Source organism: Saccopteryx leptura, chromosome 1 (assembly GCF_036850995.1).
Source record: "Saccopteryx leptura isolate mSacLep1 chromosome 1, mSacLep1_pri_phased_curated, whole genome shotgun sequence".
Taxonomy (NCBI): domain Eukaryota; kingdom Metazoa; phylum Chordata; class Mammalia; order Chiroptera; family Emballonuridae; genus Saccopteryx; species Saccopteryx leptura.
The window spans coordinates 40,304,826-40,331,807 of record NC_089503.1 but is presented as its reverse complement, the minus strand read 5'-3'; the positions used below and the strand labels follow the sequence as shown (position 1 = coordinate 40,331,807).

At 47.4% G+C, this 26,982-nt stretch overlaps 1 protein-coding gene across 6 annotated transcripts in view; it reads left to right on the top strand.

Annotated features, from left to right (window-relative positions):
• The window catches only part of NAV2 (neuron navigator 2), a 397,784-nt gene that overhangs the window by 133,320 nt on the left and 237,482 nt on the right, over positions 1 to 26,982 (top strand). For all 6 annotated transcript variants that reach the window (XM_066364486.1, XM_066364494.1, XM_066364479.1 and 3 more), the window contains exon 4: positions 24,991 to 25,063. In XM_066364486.1, coding sequence (XP_066220583.1) covers positions 24,991 to 25,063 — 73 coding nt within the window. The remainder of the gene's footprint in view (positions 1 to 24,990; positions 25,064 to 26,982) is intronic.

The window sequence follows — 26,982 nt, the reverse complement described above, 5'->3', positions numbered from 1 at the left end:
GGTTTTTCCATAACTCTTGCAGCTGTGGAAGTACTTTTTTCTTTAATGGGCTGTTTTTGTTTTTGTTTTTTAGAACCCAGGAATATAAAATCCTATAATTGCCTGTGATAATCAGTTCCAGCTTAGGGGCAGGGAGGCAGACATGGTCTGGTGGTAGATGTAGCAGAGAGTAGTTCCGCTACAGGACATCCGTCCAGGAAGACGTAAGCACCTTCACCACAGTCATTTCACTCTGTGGGACATGAGAAAGAGGACGACAAGGACAACAGGGCCATTGTCCTTTCCCCTGTATTACAAAACTGACAAATTCATAAGGCAGAGCTGGCCTAGGGCACGTGGGAAGTTCTTCTAGACAAGTCCGGGTGTTGTTCTGGATAATGGGACACCCACATGTGTGCGTGTCTGAGCAGAGTGAAGCATTTCTATTCGTGAGAACATAACGTAAGAATATAGCATAGCGGATGGGCCACCATTTCTAGATTCCTCGGTTATCTTTTCAATTAGGCCTTACTTAGGGTGGCTGCGGATAGAGATTTGTTGTTGTTTGCTAAGTGTTGCTTGTTTGGAGGAGACCAGAGGTGAAGATATATGTAGAGCATCGGGTTGATAAAAGGAAGATGAGCTGCGAATTTGGGAAGTGTACCTGTTGGGAGGTAACTGTCACTCCCTTGAAAATAATCTGCGTGAAGTTAATGTGCTCACTCCCTAAGAAAACAGAGCATCTTCAGGGCCTTTAATAATGGAGACAAAAGCAATTTCATCTCAGAGCAGGAGAAATGCGTGTTATTCCAGTTTTCAAGGGGCAGATTCATTTCCTTAGCTTTTTGGTGGATAGGAACGTGAGCTTTGATTTTTGTGGGTAGGAGGCACAAGCCTTCCCCTTTCCTCTCACCCTCTCACCCCCCCCTCCTCCTCCTCTTCTACCTCCTCCTCCTCCTCCTCCTCCTCCTCCTCCTCTTCCTCCACCACCTCCTCCTCCTCCTTCTCCTCCTCCTCCTCCTCCTCCTCCTCCTCCTCCTCCTCCTCCTCCTCTTCCTCCACCACCTCCTCCTTCCTCCTGACCTCAGGCTGCCCGGAGCTCCAGTCCCTGCTCCAACTCCTGCACACCAGGCTCTGCTTTAAGCCCTGCTCTCTTCCCAGAGGAAGGGGAAGTGAAAGCAGATACCTGTGGATATGGACCACACAATCCAGGGGCATTGGTGCACAGACATGGGCACGGCACTGCGTACTTTCAGCCAGTCAGTCGGTAGGCGTTCACAGTGTGCCAGCTGATGCCAGGCATTGGGCTAGGCCATCGGAATAGCCCAGGTGAACAGGATGTGGTTCCCGCCTTCAAGGAGCTCAGTGATGAGTAGGCAGGGGCCAGAGAACAACAGCACAGCAGAGCAGTGCAGCTGCCCCCACGGACATCTGTGCAGGGTTCAGGGGCCCATTCCATACCGGGCTAGGGGAGGTTTCAGCATAACTTCGAAGGGGTGAGTCTCAAAAGGCCAGAGAGTCACCGCAGAGGAGTGATGGGTGGAGGAGGAGTCCCATTTCTGGAGAATCTGTTTACTGGAGGACCCTGCTGAGAAAGGGTTTGCAGTATTTACTCATTGATCCTCCCCAAGTGCTACATAAGCCATGTCTGGTGAGAGTCCTCCAGCCACTCAGCAACGTCAGCCCTTTGCCATGTTGTGTTCAAGGGGAGGACTAAGGCATGGGAGAGCCACAAGTATGACAGACCCCATAGGCCGGTGGCCTTTTCAAGGGACACGTCTTCTGTGTTCATCATCACTCCCCAGATTGCCACAGCTCGCAGAGCAACCTCTATGGGACCCGGGAGCCAAGTTTCCTGGAGGAAAACAACCGCAGTCATCGGTGTCTGTGGATGGACGCTGCGCCGCGGGCTCTGGAGAACTGAAGCACTGCCTGCTGGGAAGTGGTGGGCAGTATCGCTCACGCTGGCACTAATGCACCTCCACACAGTGTTCTCGGGTGGACAAACGGTTTTGCACTCCTGAACACATCGGAGCCTCCCGACTCGCCGTGGCCGGCGTAGCGCAGCCCACTGTGGGGTGAGGGCTGTGGCCGGCGTAGCGCAGCCCACTGTGGGGTGAGGGCTGTGGCCGGCGTAGCGCAGCCCTCTGTGGGGTGAGGGCTGTGGCCGGCGTAGCGCAGCCCACTGTGGGGTGAGGGCAGTGGGTGCTGGGCAGCGGGGGGCTGTCTGCAGGGAAAGGCAGCGCTAGGATCATCAGCATCTCCGACTCCCGGCGCCTGTCTCTTGGCCCTCGTCAAATGGGGCTGGGACTGTGACCCTGACTGAAAGGCAGTGACTTCCCCTTCCCTAGCAGGCTTGTCTCAGCTTATGTTTGAGTCCTCTGCCCTGTTTCAGTCTGACCTAGATGCTTTGGGGGCCAAATCCTTGGAGATGGAGCTGCAGAAACACTCCCCTCCCCTGCCCCCTCTTCCCCTGCCTCCAGATCCGTCTATTTGGCTCTTAAATAAGCTCGTGTGTGCGTCAGAGCTGGTTAAATGTTTTGTCTGTTTAGCATTGCCATGGCAACCCAGGGGCATCTTTTTGGCTTTCAAGTGGTGTGTGCAGCAGAGTTATGTGTTAGTTTGGAAGGAGAGACATCACTTGGAGCCCAGCCAGCGGGAGCTGGAGTGGCCCCTGCCTTGTTCCTTGAACCCACTGAGCTCCAAGACATTGGTTCACTTTGGGGCCTCTCTTGCAGGGATGGCCACTGCAGGGGTTGGTTTTCTCTTTACACCGTTATTATTTTAAGTGGCTTGGCTCTCTGTTGTTGATTAGGAGAGGTGCAAAGTTATCATGGCCTGCTGACCCTCTCATTGGAAAGCCCCAGGCCTGTTTTCCCCTCTGGCTGGCTGACCTCAGGCCTGGGGTCACCTGGGGCCTCCCAGCACTGCTCAGCTGCTTCCTCCTGGGCTCCCAGGAACCCTCCTGCCTTGTTCCTGTCCTGCACCCAGACGGGGGGCCAGCCTGGGCTTGAGAACCAGACAGGCCAAGTTCGAGTTCCTTCTCTGCTAGTCCGTGGTGTTGAGCTAATTATTTAACCTTTTGAAGCCTCTATTTCCTGTTCTGTGAAGTGAGATTGATAATAGTACATACCTCATAAAGTTTCCGTGATGACTAGTGAGGCAGTGGAAGTGATAAAGATGGAAAATAATAATTACAACGATAAAATATGACTCAAGTCTATAGAGTGTTTGTTCTGTGACAGGTGCCATAAGTGCTTTACAAATATCTTCTTAGCTCATCCCCCCGACGGCCCTTTGAGGTCAGTGACCTGGTTGTCCCATTTTCCGAGCACATGGTCAGCACTCAGTCACAGCAGTGTCTGTGGTAGTGATGGTTAGTCTTAGTAGTCATTCCTGTGTTTGGGGACATGGAACCTTTTGAAAATCTGAGAAAAGTTACCAGCCCTCTCCTCCCCACATGGCACATCCCTGGAAGCTGGCACACAGCCTGAGCGGACCGTGGCTTCCAGAGGCCGGCCCGTGGCTTCCGGAGGCCGGCCCAAGTTCAGTGCTCCTGCTATGGAGGGTCCAGCTCTGCTCCTCACTCTGTCCTTTCAGGAGCTCCTGTAGAAAATGTTGAGTTCTCAAGACAATAGGAGTTGGCACTGAGATATAGAAAAGAACAGGGCTGTGGTTTTCAAACTTCTATTCTGTGAGCAGAGCCCCCTTCTCCTCCCTAATATAAGAGTATGTGGAACCCCAGCTGTGAAAGTGATCAAAGCTGAATTGCCATTATGAGCAGGAGTGGGTGTCCCGGTTCGGGGCCGCCTTAGCCTCTCCCTCTCCCCTGCCCCTGCCCCTCCTCACTGCCGCAGGTGCCTCTGAGGCCCCCTTTCAGAAGGCCAGTGCCTGGGAAGACGCAGGGTGATGAAGCCTAGTGAGCGTGGACACCCCATCCTCAGACCTGGGCAGCGGGTCCCAGCTCTGCTCCGGGATCCAGCCCTCCTTTCTCTGGTCCTGGGTCTGCTCTGTGAAAAGACAGACTAGGTCTTCTTCACCTCTGACCTCTGGGCGCTGCCAGGCAACACGGCTGAGAGCATGAGCTCTGAAGGCCGACTGCTTGTGACTTGGGGTGTGTTCCTCAGGCTCTCGGGGCACCAGCCTCTATAACAGGACTAGTAACAGTACCTGCCTGGGGGTGTTGCAAGGTGTAAGATAATCTGTATGAAGTACCTGTACACGGTGGGCACAAAGAGAGCACTTAGTAAATGTGAGCACTTGATAGGATGATACAATAATTTTTCCAGGTAGCTAGGTTTTGTTTGTTTTTTAATTCAGAGAGAGGAGGGGAGGCAGAGAGACTCCCACATATGCCCCAACCAGGATCCACCTGGCAAGCCCACAAAGGGGCAATGGGAATCACTCCATTGCTCAGCAACTGAGCTCTTCTTAGCGCCTGAGGTGGAGGCCATGGAGCCATCCTCAGCATCCAGGGTCAACTTGCTCCAATTGAGCTATGGCTGCAGGAGAGGAAAGAGAGAGAGAGAGAGAGAGAGAGAGAGAGAGAGAGAGAGAAGTGAGAGGGCAGGGGTGGAGAAGCAAATAGGTACGTCTTCTATGTGCCCTGACTAGGAATCAAACCTGGGACAGCCACATGCTGGGCTGATGCTCTACCACTGAGTTAACCAGCCAGGGCCTTTTCTTTTTTTAAAAAAAATTATTTTATTTAATTTTATTTATTTGTTTGTTTATTTTTAAGATTTTATTTATTCATTTTTTAGAGAGGAGAGGTAGGAAGAGAGAGAGAGAGAGAGAGAAAGAAGGAGGAGGAGCAGGAAGTATCAACTCCCATATGTGCCTTGACCAGGCAAGCCCAGGGTGTCGAACTGGCAACCTCAGCGTTCCAGGTTGACACTTTATCCGCTGTGCCACTACAGGTCAGTAACTAGGTATTTTTTAAAGAAATTGACATTTCAAGAATGGCCAGCTCCACCTTTGGGTGAGGGCTTATATGACAGTGTGGCCCCAGATAATCCATTCAACCTCTCAGCATCTCTCACCCCGACCCGGAGATTATGGGCAATGCCAGCACCTCACAGGGCTATCATGAGGTTTCAGTGAGAGAGCCTGCGTTTACTGAGAACGCGTGATACACAGAACCGGTTAAGAGCTTTTCCTAACTATCACAGTTACTCCTCAAAACCATCCTGTGAGGTGGATGCTATTATTGTCTATATTTTACATATGGAGACTGAGGCTTTAAAAGACTATTATTATTTTGCCCCAGATGACTCACGTAGGAGGCAGAGTTGGAGCTCGAACCCAAGTCTGTCTAGCTTAAGAATATGTGGTGTTCACTTGTGTGACAGAGAACGGGCAAATAAGTCTTCACCTCACCGATCTCTATTCTCCTTCTCTCTCATCTGTGGACAAAGCAGTCAGCTGGGTGTGTCTGGGAGTCAGCAAGGCAGGGGGAATGGACTATTTCTGGAAGGGGCCTGAGTTGACCTGTTGATGGGAACACAAGAAAAAGGGGCAGGTGGCCCTTAGCAAAAGGCCACCACTGGAGATGGCCTGGACGAGTCTGGCGCCAGGTATTCCGACAGTTCTCCACAGAGCTTCCTGGGCCGAGCCAAGGCCATCCGAAACGGTATCAGGTTTCTAGGCCCAGTGACCTTGAGCCCTCCCAACAGCTGCCAGAAAGCTGGCCACATGCTTGGGGAGTGTCTGAGATCCTTGGGCAGCTGAGGTGCTTCTGCCCTGGGCCCCTAGGCCTATTTTTACATGGCCCTAAGGGCGCACACATGTTACAGAACAAAGAAGGCATGAAGAAAAGTCCACAGGCCATTTTGAATTTAAAGCAAAGTGGGAAGTGTCCAGGGCCCAGATCAGCAGGAAGCATCCACTGCTTCCTACTGAAGGTGGTACATCCACTGTTACTACTGATGTTTTGGCCAGAATTCTCTCTCAGCCTCTTTAGCCACACCTCTGTTCAACACCGTCATTGGCTTCCCAGTTCCTTCTTCAAACACTTGAGCACGCAAGAGGGGGAGCGGCCTTCATGATCTAGTACCATCATTTCTTGCCACTTGGCCCCTCAGATTCTGTACCGCAGGCATACTAGAACTTGGGGTGCCCCAGGGAGGCTATGTATGCTCATGCCTTTGATTTTTGATGCCAGTCTGCTGGGAAGACCTTATGATCAGCCCACTTGGGCATTGTAATCTTTAATATTCAGGTCAGTTGTTACTCCAAGTAGTTCAGATAATTAGGTGCCTGTTGTCTCTTGTGTCCCTGGGTGTCCTGTGCCTACATTTCTCATAACACCCTCTCTTGTGATTGTCTGTTGACTTATATTCTTGAGGGAGATACCATGTCTTTCACCTGAGTATGATAAGTAAGCACCTATGACTTACATGACTGACATACAGTAGGTATTTAATAAATGTTGGCTGGCTGGCTGGTTAGATGGAAAGACCAAGGCAGGAGCCAGCCTGGACCTGTCCATGTGGCTAGAGGACTGTAACATACCATTATTCTCTTACCATTATCTATAGCTGAGCAGTGATTTGAGCACTGGGTATTAACTTGGTAGTTCTGTATGGGATTTAAGGAATGGGTGTTCGGCACTATTCTGAAAATTATCTTCCCTTCTCTTAATTCTTTCCTTCCTTGGTTTATCCAGAGGATGCAACCAGGACATGGCAGTTAATTTTTAGTTTATTGACTTCTAGTCTGTTGTTGGAGGTAAGCATGTTTAGGCATCTTTATATCTATCAGAAATTAATATGGATTATAAAAATGGTAAGGCACTGTTCTAAGTGCTTTACATGTTTTAGCTCATTTTATTCTTGTAACAACCCTATGGAATCAGAAATATATTTTGGTTATTGCATTAAAGGGTATGGAAAACTCAGACCCCGATGTCTTTGTGCTCTGCTGGGGACCAACTGTGAGTGGTATGAAAGAACATCTATCCTTTTCCTCTCGTGCTGTGGAGCCTAGGGTTATTGCCTTTGTCCCAGTGGTGTCGTGTTTTTAAATAATAATAATAATAATAATAATAATAACAGACACGTACCTTCTACACTTATAGCTGGGTACTCTTTTAGACATTTTACTGGCATTAACTGCTTTTGCCTTCATAAAACCATTATTATTTCCACTTCACAGATAGGAAAACTGAGGCAGTGAGAGGTTGAGTAACTTGCCTGAGGTCACACAGCTAATAAGTGACAAGCTAGGGTGTGAACCTTGGAAGTCTGGCTGTAGAGTCCTTTCCCTTAAATGTTATGCTATTCTGCATGTGAGGAAATCCATTGAAGAAGAAAAAAACACTGATGCGGAGGCACCAAAGTTACATTTGTTGTACTCGGCCCTCGTATAGTTATGAGCCATACCTTAGAGTGATTCATTACATCATGGGAAGGAGATTTGGGCTGAAGAATAAGCATGCACTCGGGAATCAGGCGGATCTGGGCATGTGTGCTGGGCAAGTGACTGGATCTCTGAGTCTTTTTCCTCAGCGGCAAGAAGGGGACAGTGGAAGCTACCACCCAGGGTTGTTGGAGAGATGAGGGGGTGATGGTGTGAAGAGCACCTGGTTTCGTTGCTTCCCTGCTCACAAGTCACTTGTGCATGCAGTGGTTTTTCCTGCTGAGAAAGTATAATTCAGGGGGGTAGGCTAAACAGTTTGCTGCATCCCACCCCAAGGATGTTCACCTCCTAATCCCTGTGAGAACCTGGGAATGTTACCTAACATGGTAACAGAGACTTTGCAGGTATAATGAAGGATTTTGAGATGGGAAGGTTATCCTTGATTATCTGGGTGGGCCCAGTATGGTCACAAAGATGCTTGGAAGAGGGAGACAGGAAGGTGAGAGAGAAGATGTGATTATGGAAGAGTCAGAAAGAGAGAGAGAGAGAGAGATAGGTGGGCTTTGAAGATAGGGAAAGGGGCCACAAGTGGAAAATGCAGGCGGCCTCTAGAAACAGATGGGCCTTGAGCCTCCAGAGGGGAGGCAGCCTGCCGACTCCTTGCTATTAGCCAGTGAAACGGATTTTGACCCTCTGACCACCAGAACTGTAAGATAAATAAAATTATGTTGTTTTAAGCCATTATGTTTTTGGTATTTTATTACAGTAGCAGTAGGAAATTAACACACTCTGGGATTCAAGCAAGGTAACTCTTGCTGTATTAGATGGTAAGCTGTTTGGGTTTATAGCAGAGGCTCATCTTGTTACTGTGAGCCCTTGGGTTTCTGAACTGACTGCAAGTTGTCTCCGTTGTTAGGACACTTCAGAGTGGAGTTTTCCCCAACTCTGCATTCAAAGCAGGTCATCATCGGGAAATGTGGCGAGGACTGCCTCTTCCATAATTACATCTTCCCTCTCACCTTCCTGCCTTCCTCTCACTAGCATCTTTGTGGTCGCACTGGGCCCATCCAGGTAATCAAGGATAATCTTCCCATCTCACATGTAGTTTCCCGCCTTGCCTGCCTCTGCTTGGGGGCCACTGAGCAGTCATGTGAATGCCAGGTGCCCTTTCTTCTGCCATTTCATCTGGTAATTAGAAGTTACTTGAGGACCAGGTATTCCTGACCTGTTTGATGCAAATATAACTCAGGTAGGTACTGTGCTTCCCAATACTGTAATGTGTGTTTGTCTTACAATTAATAGGACATTTGAGCAAATTTTGTGATTTATCAAATTTTCTATATTATTTAAGGATATCAAAGCTTTGTAATACATATAGTGTGTTTTTTTTCTTGTTTTTTTTTTGTTTTGTTTTGTTTTGTTCAATAAACATTCCCATATACCCAGCACCTGATAGTAGGTATATGGGAAGTACTCAGTTAATGTTTCTTAGATGAATGAGCCACACCATTGATGCTCCAAACATCCGACAGCTTTCTAGAGAGTGGGGTGACATTACATGTCAAATTTTAATGTCAAATACGCTTCAAGTGCTTTAAAGAAATTTGAGTCATCCTATGTGAAGAAATTCTCTCTAATTCAGTCCCTTCTCTCACAATTTTGTATTTTAACTTAGTCACAGAGGTGTATGGAAAAGACACCAAAAAGACATTACTTTTATTAGTAAGTGAAGTCATGCTGGGGTTGGCAAAGCCTCCTGGCTCTGCTTCTCCAGCGTTAGCGCCTGTCGCCACCTGGAGAACTTGTTAGGGCCGCCCCTGGGGCCCGCCTGACTCAGTCAGTCCGGGAGAGGCCGGAGAATTTGCATCTTTAACAAGCTCTTGGGTGATACTGATGCTGCTGATCTATCTGGCTACCACATTTTGCCAATGTTGTCTCAGACCCAAGTACAAAAAACCTCTTTTGGGATCTGCCTGCCCAAACATATATTTGAACTTCTATTAGTTTGCCAAGCTGTTTAAAATTTAATTTAACAATATCACGAAAGGGTTTGTTTCAGTTTAACTAAATATTTTGAATGAGCTCATCAGTTTGCTTTTTTGGAAGGGTTAGGATGCTTGAGACGTTCTCCGGTCTGAGAGCGAGAGGAAGTTCTAAGTTGGTAGGCTCTGAATTGTGCATGTGCCACGGTCTCAAGAGTCCGCATGTGCCTCCTCCGCCCCTCTTAGTCCACAACCTCTGTGACCCTGGGTTTCCTCCACTGAATAACTGACGTGATAATCCTTTAGCACATGGTACTAACTGCCTGTGTCCCACTAGACATGAACCGCTATGGGGGTGGGGCTGCATCTGTCTGTCTGCCCACACCACTTGGCACTTGGTAGATGCTTGGTGAATATTTACTGAAGAAATTCCCATCTCACCTACTTTGGGACTGAGGTGTTGTGAGAGGCAGCATGGTGCTCAATAAGGTTCAAGAACTTCGCAATTGTGAGGATGGGTAGGGGAAGAATGGCTGCAGACCTCCTTGAACTGAAAGAAAAATTGGATGGTGATTTACAACCGTGTAAAGGGTGGTTTAATATATAAGTCATCTGGGCCTCATACAGGGACCCTCCTCCACGCATGTCTTCATGGAGTTCTTAGATTTCAGATGCCCCTTTAGGTAGGCATGGGCTGTGTTTGTCATGCTCCCCACCATTCCCTGCTGTCCGATACCCAGCCTGTTTTAGTTATTTGTTACCTGCCTGCACCCCACACACGTTTGAGGTTTTCCCCATCCAAACTATTTTATTCTTATAAGTACCATGAACTTCCTCAGAAAGCCTAAGAACTGTCATGATGGTCTGAATGATACCTGTTTCGGGATCATTTTGACTTTGAAATAATGCCTATATGTGTATATTGCTTTAAATATTTCCTCCTGCACCCGAAGATTTAAAACACTATAAAAGAACATAACTATCTTATACAAAACATGTCCAAAAGGATGTAGGAGAAGTCACTCCTTCCTCTGTGAAGTGTCCTCTATCCTTTCGATGTAAAGATTGGGTCTGGTTTGGATGGGCTGGTCAGTGGCCTGGCCACACTGCTGAAGGATGAGGGCGGGGCAAGTGACCAAACGGGGGTTTTATTTCCCTTCTTCAGCATCAGTGAAGCTCTTGCTCTTTGGTTGTTAATTCTTCATGTTTATAGCTTTAAAACATTTTCCATTAAGTGTTAAAAATTCCAATTCTGCCATTTAACAACTGCGATTTTAGGAAGCATTCTGTGTCTCCATTTCCCCCTCTGGAAAGTGATGGGGAAGGCAAGAAACATCTGCCTTCTCTGGTGCTGAAAATGAACTGATATAATAATGTGCGGAAAAGAATTTGGCCCAGTGCTTCATGTTTTTTAAGCATGCAAATATTAATTTTCTTGTGAGGCCTCTACAAGGCTTTCAAGCAGGGAATCAGAATTCCCACTTTACTGAAAGGAGAAGTAAGGCTCAGGGAAGTTACGTACCTTGCCCAAAGATAGCCAGGAAGCCCTCAGAAATCTACTGTTCCCCAGACTTCACCTCTGGTCTTGTGAAATCCTTAACTTCCCTCTCCCCCATTCAGATTTCTCAGTCGCAACACAAATGATAACACCTTGACAGGAGCCGGCTTCTCCCGTGGAGTGTATTTGAGGAGTGAGGGGTTCCCACAGTGGCGTGAGCGCGGCAGCAGTCATTTAGAGTGGGAGGGGGTGGCAGAACCGAACCCCAGCCCCCTCTTTCTGACACTTTCCCCTGAAGGAACAGGAAGGCAGGACGGGAAAGGCATGCCATCTGGGTTTCCTTCCCTGTTGTGAAGGGAAATCTATTACCTTTCATGGAGGTTTTGAGATGAATCAACTTGGAATTAAGTAAAACCTTCCCCAGGCCCCATTTGCTTCTCTGAGAGGATTGTGCAGAAGAAACCCTAACGGAAGCTAAAGCGAAGGGCCTGTAGGGGTTGGTTGGCCTGCAGATGGGAGGGGGGGCATTCCTTTTGACTTGATCTTCTGTATAGCATCGTCAGTCTTATGAGACTCCTTTGAGAGAGACTTGCAGAGATTTTATTCTGAGTTTTAGAATTTCCTGATGCATTGTTTATAAATGGCTGTAAAGCATTCTATTTTTATAACCACCCAGCAGTTTAATTTTAGACTTTAGTAGGAGGGTGTCTTCCTACTACATTGATATATAGGTAGAGCCATATGAAATAGCCAATATTTAGCCACTGTTTTATTCACCAAAATTGCAATTTAATTTGGCTCAACTTAATACCGTATTTCCCCATGTGTAAAATGCTCCCATGTATAAGATGCACCTTAATTTGGGGGCCCAAAATTTGGGGGGAAAATGTGTTAAATAAAGTTATTGAACTCAAGTTTTATTCATCATGGAATTTATACAACTCATCACTGTCAAAACTCCCATCTAGGCCCTGGCAGGTTGGCTCAGCAGTAAAGCGTTGGCCCGGCATGTGGAACTCCCAGGTTTGATTCCCGGTCAGGGTACACAGGAGAAGCACCCATCTGTTTCTCCACCCTTCCCCTCTCCTTTCTCTTGATCTCTTTCTTCCCCTCCAGCAGCCAAGGCTCCAATGGAGCAAAAGTTGGCCCGGGCGCTGAGGATAGCTCCATGGCCTCTGCCTCAGGCGCTAGAATGGCTCTGGTCGCAACAAAGCAGCTGCCCAGAGGGGCAGAGCATTGCCTCCTAGTGGGCTTACCAGGTGGATCCTGGTCGGGCGCATGTAGGAGTCTGTCTGTCTGCCTTCCTGCTTCTGACTTCAGAAAAATACAAAGAAACCCCCCCAAAACAAACAAACAAACAAAACCCCCAAAACTCCCATCTATTAGCTTGTCCTCATCTTGTGTCTGAAGATGAATCACTGTCTTCAATGAGTGCAAAAACAAGTGCGAAAAAGCAGGAATACAAGTTAAAAAGTATACAACCACTGTATAAGACGCATCCAGTTTTTAGACCCCCAATTTTTTTTTAAAAGTATGTCTTATACATGTGGAAATACAGTATTTGACAGAACAATGGAACTAAGCATTATATGGCAAGTGAAAAGTTGTCACTATTTCTTCCCAGGTGCACAGACAGCTTGTAGCCTTGGAAAGCTCAAGGATATCCTGTTAATAGAGACCTTCCTGTGTGGTTTGCTCTCTTCCGGTGGACTTTGAATGTATCTGATGTTCTGGCTGTGGTTGTAAGCAGAGCTGAAAAGTATTTTAATATTGATAATAGTCTTAATTACTTCTTTTTTTTAGATTTAGTTTTATTGATTTTAGAGAAAGGAGAGAGAGAGAAAGGGAGGAGAAAAGCAGGAAGCATCAACTTGTAGTAGTTGAGTCTCATATGAGCCTTGACCAGGCAAGCCCAGGGTTTTGAACCAACAACCTCAGCGTTCTAGGGTGAGGCTTTATCCACTGCGCCACCACAGGTCAGACCTCTTAATTACTTTTAATCTTGTATAATTTCTGATTGGTTAGCATGTAACTCTTTGTCTTGGTCACAGATTTTAGAATTTGAAACTATTTGCCAAATCTCATTTTATGGTATAAAGTATTTTGTTTGCTACTTGCAAAACTCCCAAATTATGTTTTAATGATCACCAGTGGTCTAGAATTCAGGTTCAGCTCTTCAGCCATACCTATAGACAGCTTTTGAAATGAAAAATATACTGCTCACAAAATTTAGGGGATACTTCAAAATGAAGATGAAGAGATAAAATATACCCTACGTTTTGTGAGCAGTATAGAGGTAATGGATGTGAAAAGTTATGGATTTGTGCCTGGCATATAATAACCACCTACTCCTGCTAGGAACATCAGGAATTGGAGAGAAAAGAGAAGGGCAATTTTTGAATAATATCTCCTGCAGAAATGAACATTATGTGGTGACACATACAGGCAGAGGATGACAGAGCAGTCACCTCCATTCCAGCTCTCTGCATTGGGAGGGCAAAGTCTTGCAGGATTCTAACCTGAGTATTGAACATTCAATCTCATCTGCTTGGTTTTGTTTTCCTGGTTATCAGTACTTCCAGGACGCGTCTTGCACTTCCATACCTGCTCTCCTTGGAATTGCAGAATTGAAATCCATACATGGATTACTTATGAGCAACCCAGAAGAACCGCAAGCTACAAACATCAGCAAATGGGCTGAACCACAAAACTGAGTTGCACAGGCTTGTGTGCGGGACCTAGTCACCAAGCTGGCGAGCGCGTCCAGTTCTTGGCCTTCACCTACAAATTACCCCATTACCCCGTTCCTTTATGGATATTTGTTTGTGGTTGAAATGATATGTTCTAGTGGTATTTCTAAAATTGAGGACTCGCTGCACTGTGGGGAATATCTAGGATCTGCTGGGGTTTTTTTATTTTGCATTTATAGTCTGCTATCTCTTAAAGACTTTGTGGTAGCTTATGGGTTTCAGCATGTGCGTATGGCAGAGACTCAGAAAGAACCCAGATCCTCTAGAAAAAGCATAGTGAGTCAGTGTCAGTCTTGTTAGTAGGTGAATAGATAGGTATAAGTTGGTACTTACCACATTTGTGAGCTATGTTTAGTGGGGTGATACTTACAATGTGCTCTACCCAAGAGACCGTCTGTCCCCTTGAGGGAAGAACTGCCCTGTTTTGTCACCACTGTTTCCTCTTCCGTAAGAGCTGGGCTTGCAAGAGATTAAACACCCAGTCATTGTTTTTCAAAGAATTAATGAGGCAATCAAGTTCTAGTTAGATCCTGGGTGAAATTCCCTAGCAAATGCCACCCTTTTCCCATTGGTTCATGGGGCAGCCATGTATTTGGGGTTCACAAGTCAGTGTTTTTATTTTTTATTTTTTTATTTTTTTTCTGAAGCTGGAAACGGGGAGAGACAGTCAGACAGACTCCCGCATGCGCCCGACCGGGATCCACCCGGCACGCCCACCAGGGGGCGACGCTCTGCCCACCAGGGGGCAATGCTCTGCCCCTCCGGGGCATCGCTCTGTTGCGACCAGAGCCACTCTAGCGCCTGGGGCAGAGGCCAAGGAACCATCCTCAGCGCCCGGGCCATCTTTGCTCCAATGGAGCCTCGCTGCGGGAGGGGAAGAGAGAGACAGAGAGGAAAGAGAGGGGGAGGGGTGGAGAAGAAGATGGGTGCTTCTCCTGTGTGCCCTGGCCAGGAATCGAACCCAGGACTTCTGCACGCCAGGCCGACGCTCTACCACTGAGCCAACCAGCCAGGGCCACAAGTCAGTGTTTTTAAGTGAGAGGAGGAGAGGTACAGAGACAGATGGCATGTGCCCCGACAGCAGTTTACCCAGCAACCCCATATGGGGCTGATGCTTGCAATCGAGCTATTTTTAGCACCTAAGGCGGAAGCTCAATGGAGCTGCCCTCAGCACTTAGGGCCAATGGGCTTGAATCAATGGAGCCATGGCTGCAGGAGGGGAAGAGAGAAAGAAAAGGGGGAGTAAAGAAGCAGATGGTCACTTCTACTCTGTGTCCTGACTGGGAATTGAACCCAGGAATTCCACATGCTGAATCGATGCTCTACCACTGAGCCAACTGGCCAAATCCAGGGTTTTCTTGTTAAAGTTGGAATTTGAGTTTGAAGGCTCCTTTGTAGGTAAAGCCGAAGTTTTCTGCAAAACAAAACAAAAACAGCAAACAAACAAACAAAAAACCCAACCACATCTGATTATCTTTTTTACAAAACTATTTGTCTAAGGTAATATGGTTTCCCATGTAACTTAATAGAGACTGTGACCAGGAAGCTTTTCGGACTGTAAGTGCTGATTCTGATTCCAATAGGGTCAAAATGAATTCCAGCTACATGGAAACTATTCCTGATTCTATTCTAGTGTCATATAATTTAATAAGTCTCAGATTCTCACAGCTCTGTAACAAGTTTTCAGGAGAGGCCAGTGACATTTGGTAGTCTGCCATCATGGAAGTGTGTGAAGAAAGAGCCTTTTTGGAGCTCTGACTAGGTAAACTTCCAGACCTTTGACATATGTCAGCCCGAAGTTGAGGCTAGAAGCAGTTAATTAATAATTTTCCTAGGGACTCGCGGATAATCTGAAAGGGAACAAGAATCAAGTGTGGAGTCCAAAGTCTGTATTCTTTCAACAGATACTATCACCTAATAACTGTGATGGAATGTCAGCACCCCTGGGAAGAGGTAACATGATGGAAGTCCGTAGCAGCAGTAGCAGCTCCTCTGTCTTGGTGGGAATCAGTGTCTTTTCAAGAGAGGGGTTGGTGAGGGCAGACATGCTATCTGGAGATGGGGAGGGCACAGGTCCTGAATAGCTGGGCTTGAGAAGAAAGCCAGGAGGAGGAAGTAGAAGGCAGCCCAGAGAAGAAGCTGGTCTAACTCTCTCTTCTCCTAGGGTCCAGACCCAGACCCAGCTTGGGCATGTTATAGCCTTAAAAACGACAGCACAGTGATAAAAACTTCCAGTTATTGGAGACTTTCTTAGCATCCCACATATATTCTGTCATTTAATGACAACCACTACCCTGTGTATTAGGTGTTACAGTGTGCATTTTACAGATGGGCAGAATCAGAACTTGACTGGTTTGTTTGACCCCAAAGCCTCTGTTATACCCTCTAAATATCATACCTTAACGCTATTTGTTCCCTTTTAGCATTTGTGTCCAGTTCCTGCCCTGGAGGCGCTGGCTTGGAACAGTCCCTTTTTGGTTGTGTTAGGAAGTTAGGGGCCGTTACTCTAAAATTGTTAATGGGAGAAATGATACTTGGAATGGTACCCTAAATGATACTTGGAATGGTACCCTGAAGGAGTGCACACAAAGGCACACATTGGGCCTCTCTGACGATGCGGACCCCCGGTGGAGTTTCCTCCCGTAATGACTGCCCTCTCTAAAAGAGGGTACTCTGCAGAGCTCAGCTGTGAAGGTGTATTATGGGAGCCTCCAGAATAAGGACTGACTTCTGCATCTTGAGTTATAACTCTCTTTCCAGGTTTCTTTCTTTGCTTCAGGGGAAAAATTGAGAAGTCAGAAAGTAATAGGAAAGTGAAACAGTCTAGGCAGTTGTAAGGATAGTCACTGGAGGGATTTGAGATTCTTGTTTTCATTTTTTTTCTCCTCTAGAAAGACTTTTTTTGTATCCACATGGATTTGCCCATTTACTGTAACAGCAGAGAGATTTCTACAAAGCTTTCTAAAGAGGAATTCTTGACAGCATTGTTGGAAAGCTAAAGTTATAAACACTACAAAAGATAAGGTGGATAGCGTTGCCAAACTGAAGGAAGGAACTGGGCAAAGCATTAAAGCAGCAAGAAAAGCAGACTGGACAGAGGGACTCAAGCCCCATCCAGTCCAAGCCCCACATTTTTAAGCTTTCTGCTTCAAAGCCACCAAGAGAGCACTAGAGCTGACTTGCTGGAATGCCTGAATGGCCCAAGCTGGGACAGAAGGTATGGGACCCCTCCTACTGCTGGGCAAAGATGCATTAGCCAAGCAAGCAGCAGCCTGTGGGGCTCATGAGGGAAGATGCTACCAAATATTCTTCCACCTAGAGAATTTGAAAAGCCACCATACATTTCCTTTGTTCTGGGCTCCCAGCTGTAGTTCTAAGATTATAGCTGTAGTGTCTGGACCCTGCCAGCTCTGTCCCATGGGGTTGTGTAGACCACGCTGTGGCCCCTGAGCCATGTGATCCTACAGTGGTGCTGGGCCCCAACACTGACATAGGCAGACCAAAAAAAAAGGATGAATCTGGGCAAATCACGCATCAGGTGATGGCCCCTAGAAACGCAGAGGAAAGAGTTAGACAATGCTGGTGAGACAGACATCGAGGAGGGCATTTCCCCCAAATGCATTTTTGCTTTTTGGTTTGTTTTTATGATTGGGTTTCTTTTTTCCTTCTTTCCTACATTAATTTTGGAAAGAGCCAGAGGAAGGAGTGTCACAAGTGTTAGATATGTAACAGAACTTCCTAATACATGTGACCACTCGTGGACATTCCCTTCCGGGTCCTCCATGTCTCCAGCCCCACCTCCAGGACACTGCTTGAGCCATCCTTGGCATCCTTGAGCTTTCAGACCAGAAGGGCGTGGCCTCTGTCATTGTCATGGCAATGGGGCAGTGACAAGAACTGGAAGGACCCCTGCCTTCTCTTCTTCACCACATCAGCTCTTGAATGTGCCCGTGTGGACAGCCCTCTACTCTTGCTCAGTGTGGTATCTGTTACTCTTGCCCGCTGGCCTCCAGCCATTTTAGCTTTCTTTTGTTTCCCAAATGTGGGATGTTGCACCCTGCCTGGCAGCTTTCAGGCATTAGGTTTCCTATAACAGTGTATTTTTTTCTTCCCACTTGGGATACCCAGCTAACTCTTAAGTTGTAGCTCAAATTTCCCTTCGGTCAACAAATATTCTCAGTCACCTACGATGTGTTCCATGCTATTTTAGGTGCTTGGGGCTAACGTCAGTGAACAGAACAGATGAAAAGCCCTGTCTGTGGACCCACTTGCTATCTTTTCCTTAAGAAATTCTCACCTGACCCCTGCCTCCCAGGCTAGATCAAGTCTTGTGCTACATGACAGATGTAATTTGTGCAGTTTATTTAATGCCAATTCCTCCACATTGGTCTGTAGGTTCTATGAAGTAGATTATGTCCATTTCAGTCACCAGTGTACACTCAGTACCAGCTCAGTAAGTACAGGTGAATAAATAGATAAACAAATGGATGAATGATATTTCCTTGGTTGCCAAGTAGTAATATCAGATATGAGGATCACACACTTTGGAAAGGAGTTGTTTGTGTTGATCTGTGAGGCTCTTAATCATCTTAGAAGCTACACTGTGCTTTTCAAGTTCCCAGAACTTGCAAGGACTCACTCATCCTCCTCTGGGTCCGATCTCGCATTGCCTAGGGCAGTGGTCGGCAAACTCATCAGTCAACAGAGCCAAATATCAACAGTACAACGATTGAAATTTCTTTTGAGAGCCAAATTTTTTAAACTTAAACTATATAGGTAGGTACATTCCTTATCGAGGTAGCACCTGCACGTGGTATTTTGTGGAAGAGCCTCACTCAAGGGACCAAAGAGCCGCATGTGGCTCTCAAGCTGCAGTTTGCCAACCAGGGGCCTAGGGTTTAGGCATTTCATGAGTTTTTAAAGATGGCAATGGCCATGCCTGACTTCAGTTTGGCAACTGTTTGCCTCTTCTCCCAGTTTCCTCTTCCCAGGATGGAGATCTCCCAGGGATGTCCTGGTGAGAAACTCTCAACTCATAAAAACGAGCACCCCATTTACTCAGTGTGCCCAGAGCCCATCTCCCCTGGGCTGCAGTGGTGCCCAGAGAGGTGGTCTTCATTTCCATCCATCATTTTCACATGCTTTGCACTCAGCTACACTGGTATTCAGAGAAAAATGCTGCCATGACAACTGCCACAACAGATGGTATTTGATCAGTCTCTAAGCTACCAAGGAGCTGTACAGCAGTGCTCCGGAGCTTTACATACTTCATGTTATCATGAGACCTAGTTCAGCCTTACTCATGATTGAAATGTGAAGTTTTCCATTTGCCTCTACCCCCCCCCCCCAGTTGTTTGGCATTTGCTTTGACTTTCCTTGCTCTCTGGCTGTTTTGGGTGGAGATCTAGGTCTGGATGTTGGAGACAAAGGCTACAACGTGCATAGTCCATGGGAATTGCCCTGCCAAGTCTCAAGTTCAGAGACTGTTGAGAAACTATTCAGCTTTGGGATGGAGATCCTGGCTGAGACTGGGAGAAAGGCTTCATTGCCGCCTTTTCCTCATGGGTGTTCATGGACCACACAGGGTGGAGGCCGCATATGGCAGCAGCAGGCAAAGGGAAGTGCGTCTCGGTCTTGGTCTGTCCCCTAACTTTGCCCCCTCGTTCATCCAGCGTCTTTCTGTGTCTCTGAGCCGCGTTGTGGCTTCCGGCCTCCACCCCAGCTGACACTTCAGATCCAGGAACCTGATCCCAGAGCTCACAGACCCATTTCTATGGCAACAACTACAACAGCTTTCTCACCCAGTGTCTCACCCCACCCCCCAACCCAGGAACGTCAAACTTAGCACAGATTTCTTCAGCTAATTTTGGAAAGTAGTTTATATTGGCCGCTATGTGTTAATGAACAGCCTTGGCTGTATTTACATACTTTGCTGGTTAGGAGGCTTTTCCTTTTGCTCTGCCTCCCAACTTGCACCGGGCCCTCATCTCACACTGTGTGTCTGAATCACACATGGGCCTCGTTCAAGATGAGACTGAAGACACCCTAGTGTGGTAGTGAGTGCGTGAGTGTGGGCTTCCTGCCACCGGGCTGGTCCTCTGGGGGGGGGGGGGGGGGTGGCAGTCTCAAAATGGGTTGTTTACCTGGTCAGTATTTGGAAGAAAACCTGAAGGTGAATTTTAATCACAAGAGAGCCTGGATCAAAGAAACCTTCTCCCCTTCTGATCTCATTCCAAGTGAAGCCAGGAGGCTGGAATCCACATCTGACCCTGTTCTGCTTCCCAGCTCTGCTCTCTTCCTGGGGCGCAGATGAAAAGCGCGTGGGTCTCGGCTGCCTTGTCAGGAGTGATTTTTTTAACCTAAATGGAACATTATTAAAGAGTGGATTTGAAACTCAGGAATGTTTTCTGAGCTCCTCCTGTGAGCGGAGAATTCATAGTGGAGGGGAAGAAAATGTAAGGCGCTTGATGGGCTTAGGAATCGTCTTCTAAAAATGATGACCCAAGTTCTTATTTTTAGTTTTAACACTTTCAGGGCGGGCAGTCTAGCTATTTGCATACTGCCCCCTGGATCAGCTCTTCTGGAGGAAGCACCCTTGGTGCCCCAGGCCTCCTCTCTTCACTAGGAAGATCCTGGTGCATCCCTTGTGTATATGCTCTGATTCTCCCTGAAACGGATGGAAGTAGGGGGTGTGTGTCGAATCTCTGTGGACCCTACAGAGAAGCATTATATAATCGTGGGCTCCTGGACAGGGAGGAGGACTCCCGACCACCGCTTTCCGGAGAGTCAACCACAGTGCCTGGCAGGACAGCCATCTAAACAATTATGTTGATAGGATGAATGATCGAAAGGATCATTATCACTCGGGTTTATCAAGCTTGGCACTATTGACATCTGGGATTGGATAATTCTTTGTTGTGGGAGCTGCTCTGTGAAATGTAGTGTGTTTAGCAGCATCCTTGGCCTCTGTCCATTAGTCGCCAGTAGCCATCTCCCCCATCATTGTGACAGCCATAATGTTGCCAGAATTGCCACATCCCCCAGGGACACAATCCTTGCTCCTCCTCTCCCGTTCTCCCCCACCCAGTGGAGAACTGCTGATCTAAATGATGAAATGCATTAAAAGACTAATAGCTCTTTTAGAAAAATCAGTGGAGGAAAAAGTATTCTAGATAGCCTATTTATAATTATTCATTTTTTTAAATAATTTTTTTTTTTCATTTTTCCAAAGCTGGAAACAGGGGGAGGCAGTCAGACTCCCGCATGCGCCCGACCGGGATCCACCCGGCATGCCCACCAGGGGGCGATGCTCTGCCCCTCTGGGGCGTCACTCTGTTGCATCCAGAGCCATTCTAGCGCCTGAGGCAGAGGCCACAGAGCCATCCTCAGCGCCTGGGCAATCTTTGCTCCAATGGAGCCTCGCTGCGGGAGGGGAAGAGAGAGACAGAGAGGAAGGAGAGAGGGAGGGGTGGAGAAGCAGATGGGCGCTTCTCCTGTGTGCCCTGGCCAGGAATCGAACCATGGACTTCTGCACGCCAGGCCGACGCTCTACCGCTGAGCCAACCGGCCAGGGCCTTAATAATTTTTTTTAAGTGAGAGGAGGGGAGATAGATAGACTCCTGCATGCACCCCGGCCAGGATCTACTGGACAACCCCCATCTGGGGCTGATGCCTGAATCAACTGAGCTATTCTCAGCCCCTGGGCCGACGCTCAAACCCGAGCCACTGGCTGCAGGAGAGGAAGAGAGAGTGAAGGGGGGGGGGGGAGAAGCAGATGGTAGCTTCTCATGTGTGCCCTGACTGGGGATCGTACCCAGGACATCCCCATGCCAGGCCGACACTATCCACTGAGCCAGTGGCCAGGGTCTAATAGATTTTTAACGTTAAAAGAAAGCCCAGTGGATGGCTGAATTAAAGGATACCAAGGCGAGCTTTGCAAGAAGAAATTACTGTTTATTTTAAGTGATACTATATGCATTGAATGCTCCATGAGTTGGACAAGTAAGTGGTCTTTATGCTCCTTGGAAGGAAATTTCTATAGAATTACAATATGGTAGTAGAGCAGTGCCTTTCTTGAATATGTGTGGGTATCTTTTAATTTAGTGTTACACTGCTGCACTATTGTTGAAAAAACTTAACCCATGCCAGGCCACCTGCCAGGATCATTTTAAGTGTAACTTTTTTATTTTTGCATTAACAGATTCAGGAGTGGTCAGTTTTGTCTTTTTCTCTTTTTCTCCATTCAGGAGTGGTCAGAGTTCTCATTTTCCATGGGAACATAATTGCCAAAGCTTTGCTTATCAACTGTGTGCAAAATAATATATTAAATCAGATAGGATTACAGGAAGAGACAAGAGGTAGAAGAAGAATTTTATGATTTTACCATGATTTTAAATACCAGTGCCTCTTAGTGGGGCAAAAAGTCCTTTTGAGTTGTTTTGGTATATTACCAACATTGTGTTCAATAGCATATAAATAAGACTGGTAGTTAAATCTGGGTTTGTAATAGGGTAAAATAGTATTTAGAGGTATAATTTTTATTATATTTACTTACAAATAGAAGCAAATTGCTCCAAAACATGTTCCACAGGAACGTTTTGGCTATGTTCTTCCTTTCTTCCCCTTTCCTCCTTCTTCCCCTTTCCTCTTCCCCTCTTCCCCTTCCCTTCTTTCCCCTTCCTCTCTTCCCCTCTTTCCCCTTCCTCTCTTCCCCTTTTTCCTCTTCCCCTCTTCCCCTCTTCCCCCTTCCCCTCTTCCCCCTTCTCCTCTTTCCCCTTCCCCTCTTCCCCTCTTTCCCCTTCCCCTCTTTCCCCTTCCCCTCTTCCCCTCTTTCCCCTTCCCCTCTTCCCCTCTTTCCCCTTCCCCTCTTCCCCTCTTTCCTCTTCCCCTCTTTCCCCTTCCCCTCTTTCCCCTTCCCCTCTTTCCCCTTCCCCTCTTCCCCCTTTCCCTCTTCCCCTCTTTCCCCTTCCCCTCTTCCCCTCTTTCCCCTTCCCCTCTTCCCCTCTTTCCCCTTCCCCTCTTCCCCTCTTTCCCCTTCCCCTCTTCCCCTCTTTCCCCTTCTCCTCTTCCCCCTTCCCCTCTTCCCCTCTTCCCCTCTTTCCCCTTCCCCTCTTCCCCTCTTCCCCTCTTTCCCCTTTCCCCTTTCCCCTTCCCCCCTTCTCCTCTTTCCCCTTCCCCTCTTCCCCTCTTCCCCTTTCCCCTTTCCCCTTCCCCCTTCCCCTCTTTCCCCTTCCCCTCTTCCCCTCTTTCCCCTTTCCCCTTTCCCCTTCCCCCCTTCCCCTCTTTCCCCTTCCTCTCTTCCCCTCTTCCCCCTAAGATGAGAGCACCTGGTTGTCACTGTCAGTCCTTCTGGGCTGGACAGAAGAAATGAGAGTTAAAAGCAATTTCACTTTTTCTTCCTCTTGATAAGATATGATGTTCTGCAGTGGTGGCAGTATAACCCATAGCACCAGCATTTATTTAGTTTGCAGGAAATTGCCTTCTGCCCCTTTTCTTTGAGATGAAAAGATGTCTCCTTGAAGGTGGCTGGAGGCTGGGAGAGGAATGGGATCCTGACCTAAAAATTGCAAGGATGGAGTCACTTCCAATGGAGGGTGGATGGACTCTTCTAAAATGGGTGCAGTTTCATTCGGGTGTCCCAAAGCTTACTGTAAAGCAGTGGTAGTCAACCTGGTCCCTCCCGCCCACTAGGGGGCGTTCCAGCTTTCATGCTGGGTGGTAGCGGAGCAACCAAAGTATAAATAAAAAGATAGATTTAACTATAGTAAGTTGTTTTATAAAGATTTATTCTGCCAAACTTAGCGAAAACCTGACATAAAGTACTTGGTAAGTAATTATTATGATATGCTTTAACTTGCTGTAACTCTGCTTTATAAATTTTATGAAGTAAAGTTACTTCCCTACTTTATAAATCACCATTACTGTGGAACCAGTGGGCAGTTAGAAAATTTTTTTTAAATTTTTTATTTATTCATTTTAGAGAGGAGAAGGAGAGACAGAGAGAGAGAGAGAGAGAGAGAGAGAGAGAGAGAGAGGAGAGACAGAGAGAGAGAAGGGGGGAGGAGCTGGAAGCATCAACTCCCATATGTGCCTTGACCAGGCAAGCTCAGGGTTTCGAACTGGCACCCTCAGCATTTCCAGGTCGATGCTTTATCCACTGTGCCACCACAGGTCAGGCCTCAGTTAGAAAATTTTACTACTAACAGAGATACAAAAGTGGGCGGTAGGTATAAAAAGGTTGACTACCCCTCATTTAAAGCATTTGGAAAGTGTAAAGCCTGAAAGTAGAGAAGGAAAATGCTGATATGAGGCGGAGGGCGGACATGACCTTGAGGGAGACGAGTAGAAGACCGGGGCAGATGCTGCTCAAATCAGAGCTCTTACCGTGTAGACGTTTTACTCTCTGTGGCTATGAGGGAGCCATTAGGATATTGCTTGGGGAAAGAGGAGAAGGGTCACATGTACACTGTGAAAGACGATCATGTATTAATTAAAAATAAATCCCATGGATTAAATACGTGTTTGAGTTCATAAGAATGTTGTCAGTGCCTGGGAAGTCAGATGGGCGGTGGGTGGTTGTGGAGGTGAGGGGGGTAGCCACTGGGAAATGCAAATTGTGTGAAATTCAGAGATCTCTGCGCTGAGTCCAAAGCAATTTCTTTTACCTATGGTCACCATTGACATTAATCAAGCCTGAGCATTTTCCTATAGACCAAAGAATAATTAGCCTTGACAACTGAAGTCAAATCAGACCTTTGGGAATGACCTAATTGTTCTTCTGTGAGGGCCGGAGAGTTGGTTCGCCCTTGGCCGTGGCATCAGCCCTGGCATAGGTGGGTGGCCTCGTCTCTGGTGGGTGGGAAAAACATAAAGAACTGAGAGGTTCGGCGAGGTTGCAGCCCTCCCTGGTCATCTGCAATGCCTGCCATCCTGAGAATTTTTGTGAGTAAACACTACCCAAATTCCTGCCGAAACTCCCATTCATTGTTTGTACATTTGACTGCCTGCTGCCTTGGTGGCTAGAAATTTCTCCCAGCTGCTGGTAGACGGGTGGGTCTGCTAACCTCGTCCCCACCTCCATTTTTCTGGCAGCTGCTCAAGTTTTCAGGATTGCACTGGTGACAGTCATCTACATAAGGGCTCCCGTTCCACCCTGGTTATTTTTGGCAGCCATGAGCCATACAAGGCCTCAACTTCTGGCTCTGTGGTGGTTGGGATATTAGGTCAACTTTTCCGGTGCAAATACAGACAAAGGAGAGCCCCAACCTGCATCCATTCATGTCCTCCTGTTTTTCCTTGTCAGGAACTTGAGTGAACGCACAAAGAACCCTTTCTCTGACCCAGAGCTTTGTTTCTAACAAGAGATGGCTCTGGAGAAGATGGAACATTCATTGAGTGTATGTTGTGTTTCTTTCCCTCCTAGATTGAAAACATAGATGCCTGCTTGAACTTCCTGGCAGCTAAGGGAATCAACATCCAGGGGCTGTCTGCAGAAGGTGAGTCAGCGCTCGTCACGAAGCTGCCTTTCCAGCATGAGAAATGCCCACCTGTTACTTATTGATGCTGTGCATGTAGTGAAGACAAGAGGTGCTGGTGGGCTCTTCTGGTTTTGTTTTACCCCTGGTTTTGAGGCATCTCAGTGCTTGTCTGGACTTGAGGTTGCCAACTTTTTGACAATCTAAATCATCCCTCCAAGAATGCAATACTCAACCACGCCGGCCATGTCTGCAAGTCACTGAAGAAGAACTGAAGCCAGAGCCTCTGCCCTTAGAGAAGGGCTTTAGTCAAACAGTGCTGATGTTATTCACCTGACTCGCAGTTCGGTTAATTATCAAGCCAGGCCTTATCTGTGGGAGAGAGAACACTGAACCACAGAATATATTTAAACTGTACAGTTCCCAGGGAGAAATGCCTAATCCTTATCTCTTACTTTTATTAGAAGAAGCAGTACTTTTCCTAGCTTAAAAAAAAAAAAAAAGAATCAAAGCATGTGATGTATTATTAATGAGATGCTACATTTTGACATCCTGATTAGCTTTTAATTAACTTGAATTTGGCAACTAATTAGCACATTGTGTTTGCTGGTGTTTTGCTATTCAATTTAGCTATTGGTCTGAAGATGGCCGGTGTGCATTCTCGGCCTCCTCAGGCAACATCTTGTTGGAAACATTCCCTCTCCCCTGTTTGTAAACACAAGCAGCTGCTAGTTTCAAAGCTGCCATAGGCCCAGGCATCCTCCCAAACTCATTAGGCTGCACCTGCCTCCACTTTTCCCAGAACAGGTAAAGCAGTTTGGGCTTCGGATGACACCACTTTTCCCTAGCGAGGCTGGGTTTTGAAAAGATGCATGTTAGCATCCACTCCAGTGGTCAGGGTGGGGAGGAAGGGAGCAGTGAGGAAGGATGCGGCCCAGTGGAGCAGGTAAGTTTGCAAACACGATGGATTCGTTTGGGACCTGTTTCTTGCTTCTGCTCTGCTCTGCGGTGAAAGCTTGCTTTTCCTGGCTGTGTTTCTGAACTGCAGTCTCTTCCAGTGCTGGGGGCGGGGCTGGCCACTCCTGGTGCCTCGGGGGTGTGTCATGTCTCTGAGTGGGACTGTTGGCATTCCCCTTGTGGGAACTCAGATGCGCGAGGCCTGTCCTAGGTCAGGTATGGTCACACTGCTTCCAGGGGTGTCTGAAGCAATTGTTTATGGTAAGCCCTATTCCTATCTCTGAGAGGAGGGTCCTTGGTGGGTTCCCTTGCCCTTGGGTGTGAGCCCTTCATCATCGGGTTGAGATCCAGGTGGAACGACATGTGGTGTGCACATTGCTGGGGCACGGGGTGATTGATCGGTGGTGTTTCCATGGATAGGTAGGAAGATGCAAATTCCCCTTCTGAGGAAGGTGTTTCCTCCTGTGGAGAGTTCTTGTGCTGGCCTGTAGGTGGCGGGCATGTGCTCCTCCTAGTTCCTGGGAGTGACTGGACACGGGCCTGTGCCCCTCGGCAGATTGTCAGCAGGGACTTTTACAGTCTTGCTCAGCAGAAAGGGCTCTTCAGTGTGGACCCTTGGCCACTCTACCATCTTTCTACCCATTGCCCTGCCTTTTGCCTCCTTCTTCTTCACCCCTGCCCCTGCCACCTGCCCTGTGCTCTCTGTATCTTAGGGCATAGAGAACCTACATAATATTTGTTGGCTGAAGAATACCAACTGCACTTATAAGGCTTTTCTGCGCATCAGCTCCAGTTCTCACAGCTGAACTTGGAATTTATAAATAGGCCAACTTGACAGATGAGGATACGTTGGCTAAAGGTTATGCGTGTCATCCCCGTGGCCTGTGGCTAGTGTGGCAGTCAGGATTTGAACCCAGGTGATTTCAGAGCTCATGTTTTGTAACAGCAGGTGGGTAAGTTCTAGGCCTGTATGTGCAGGTGAA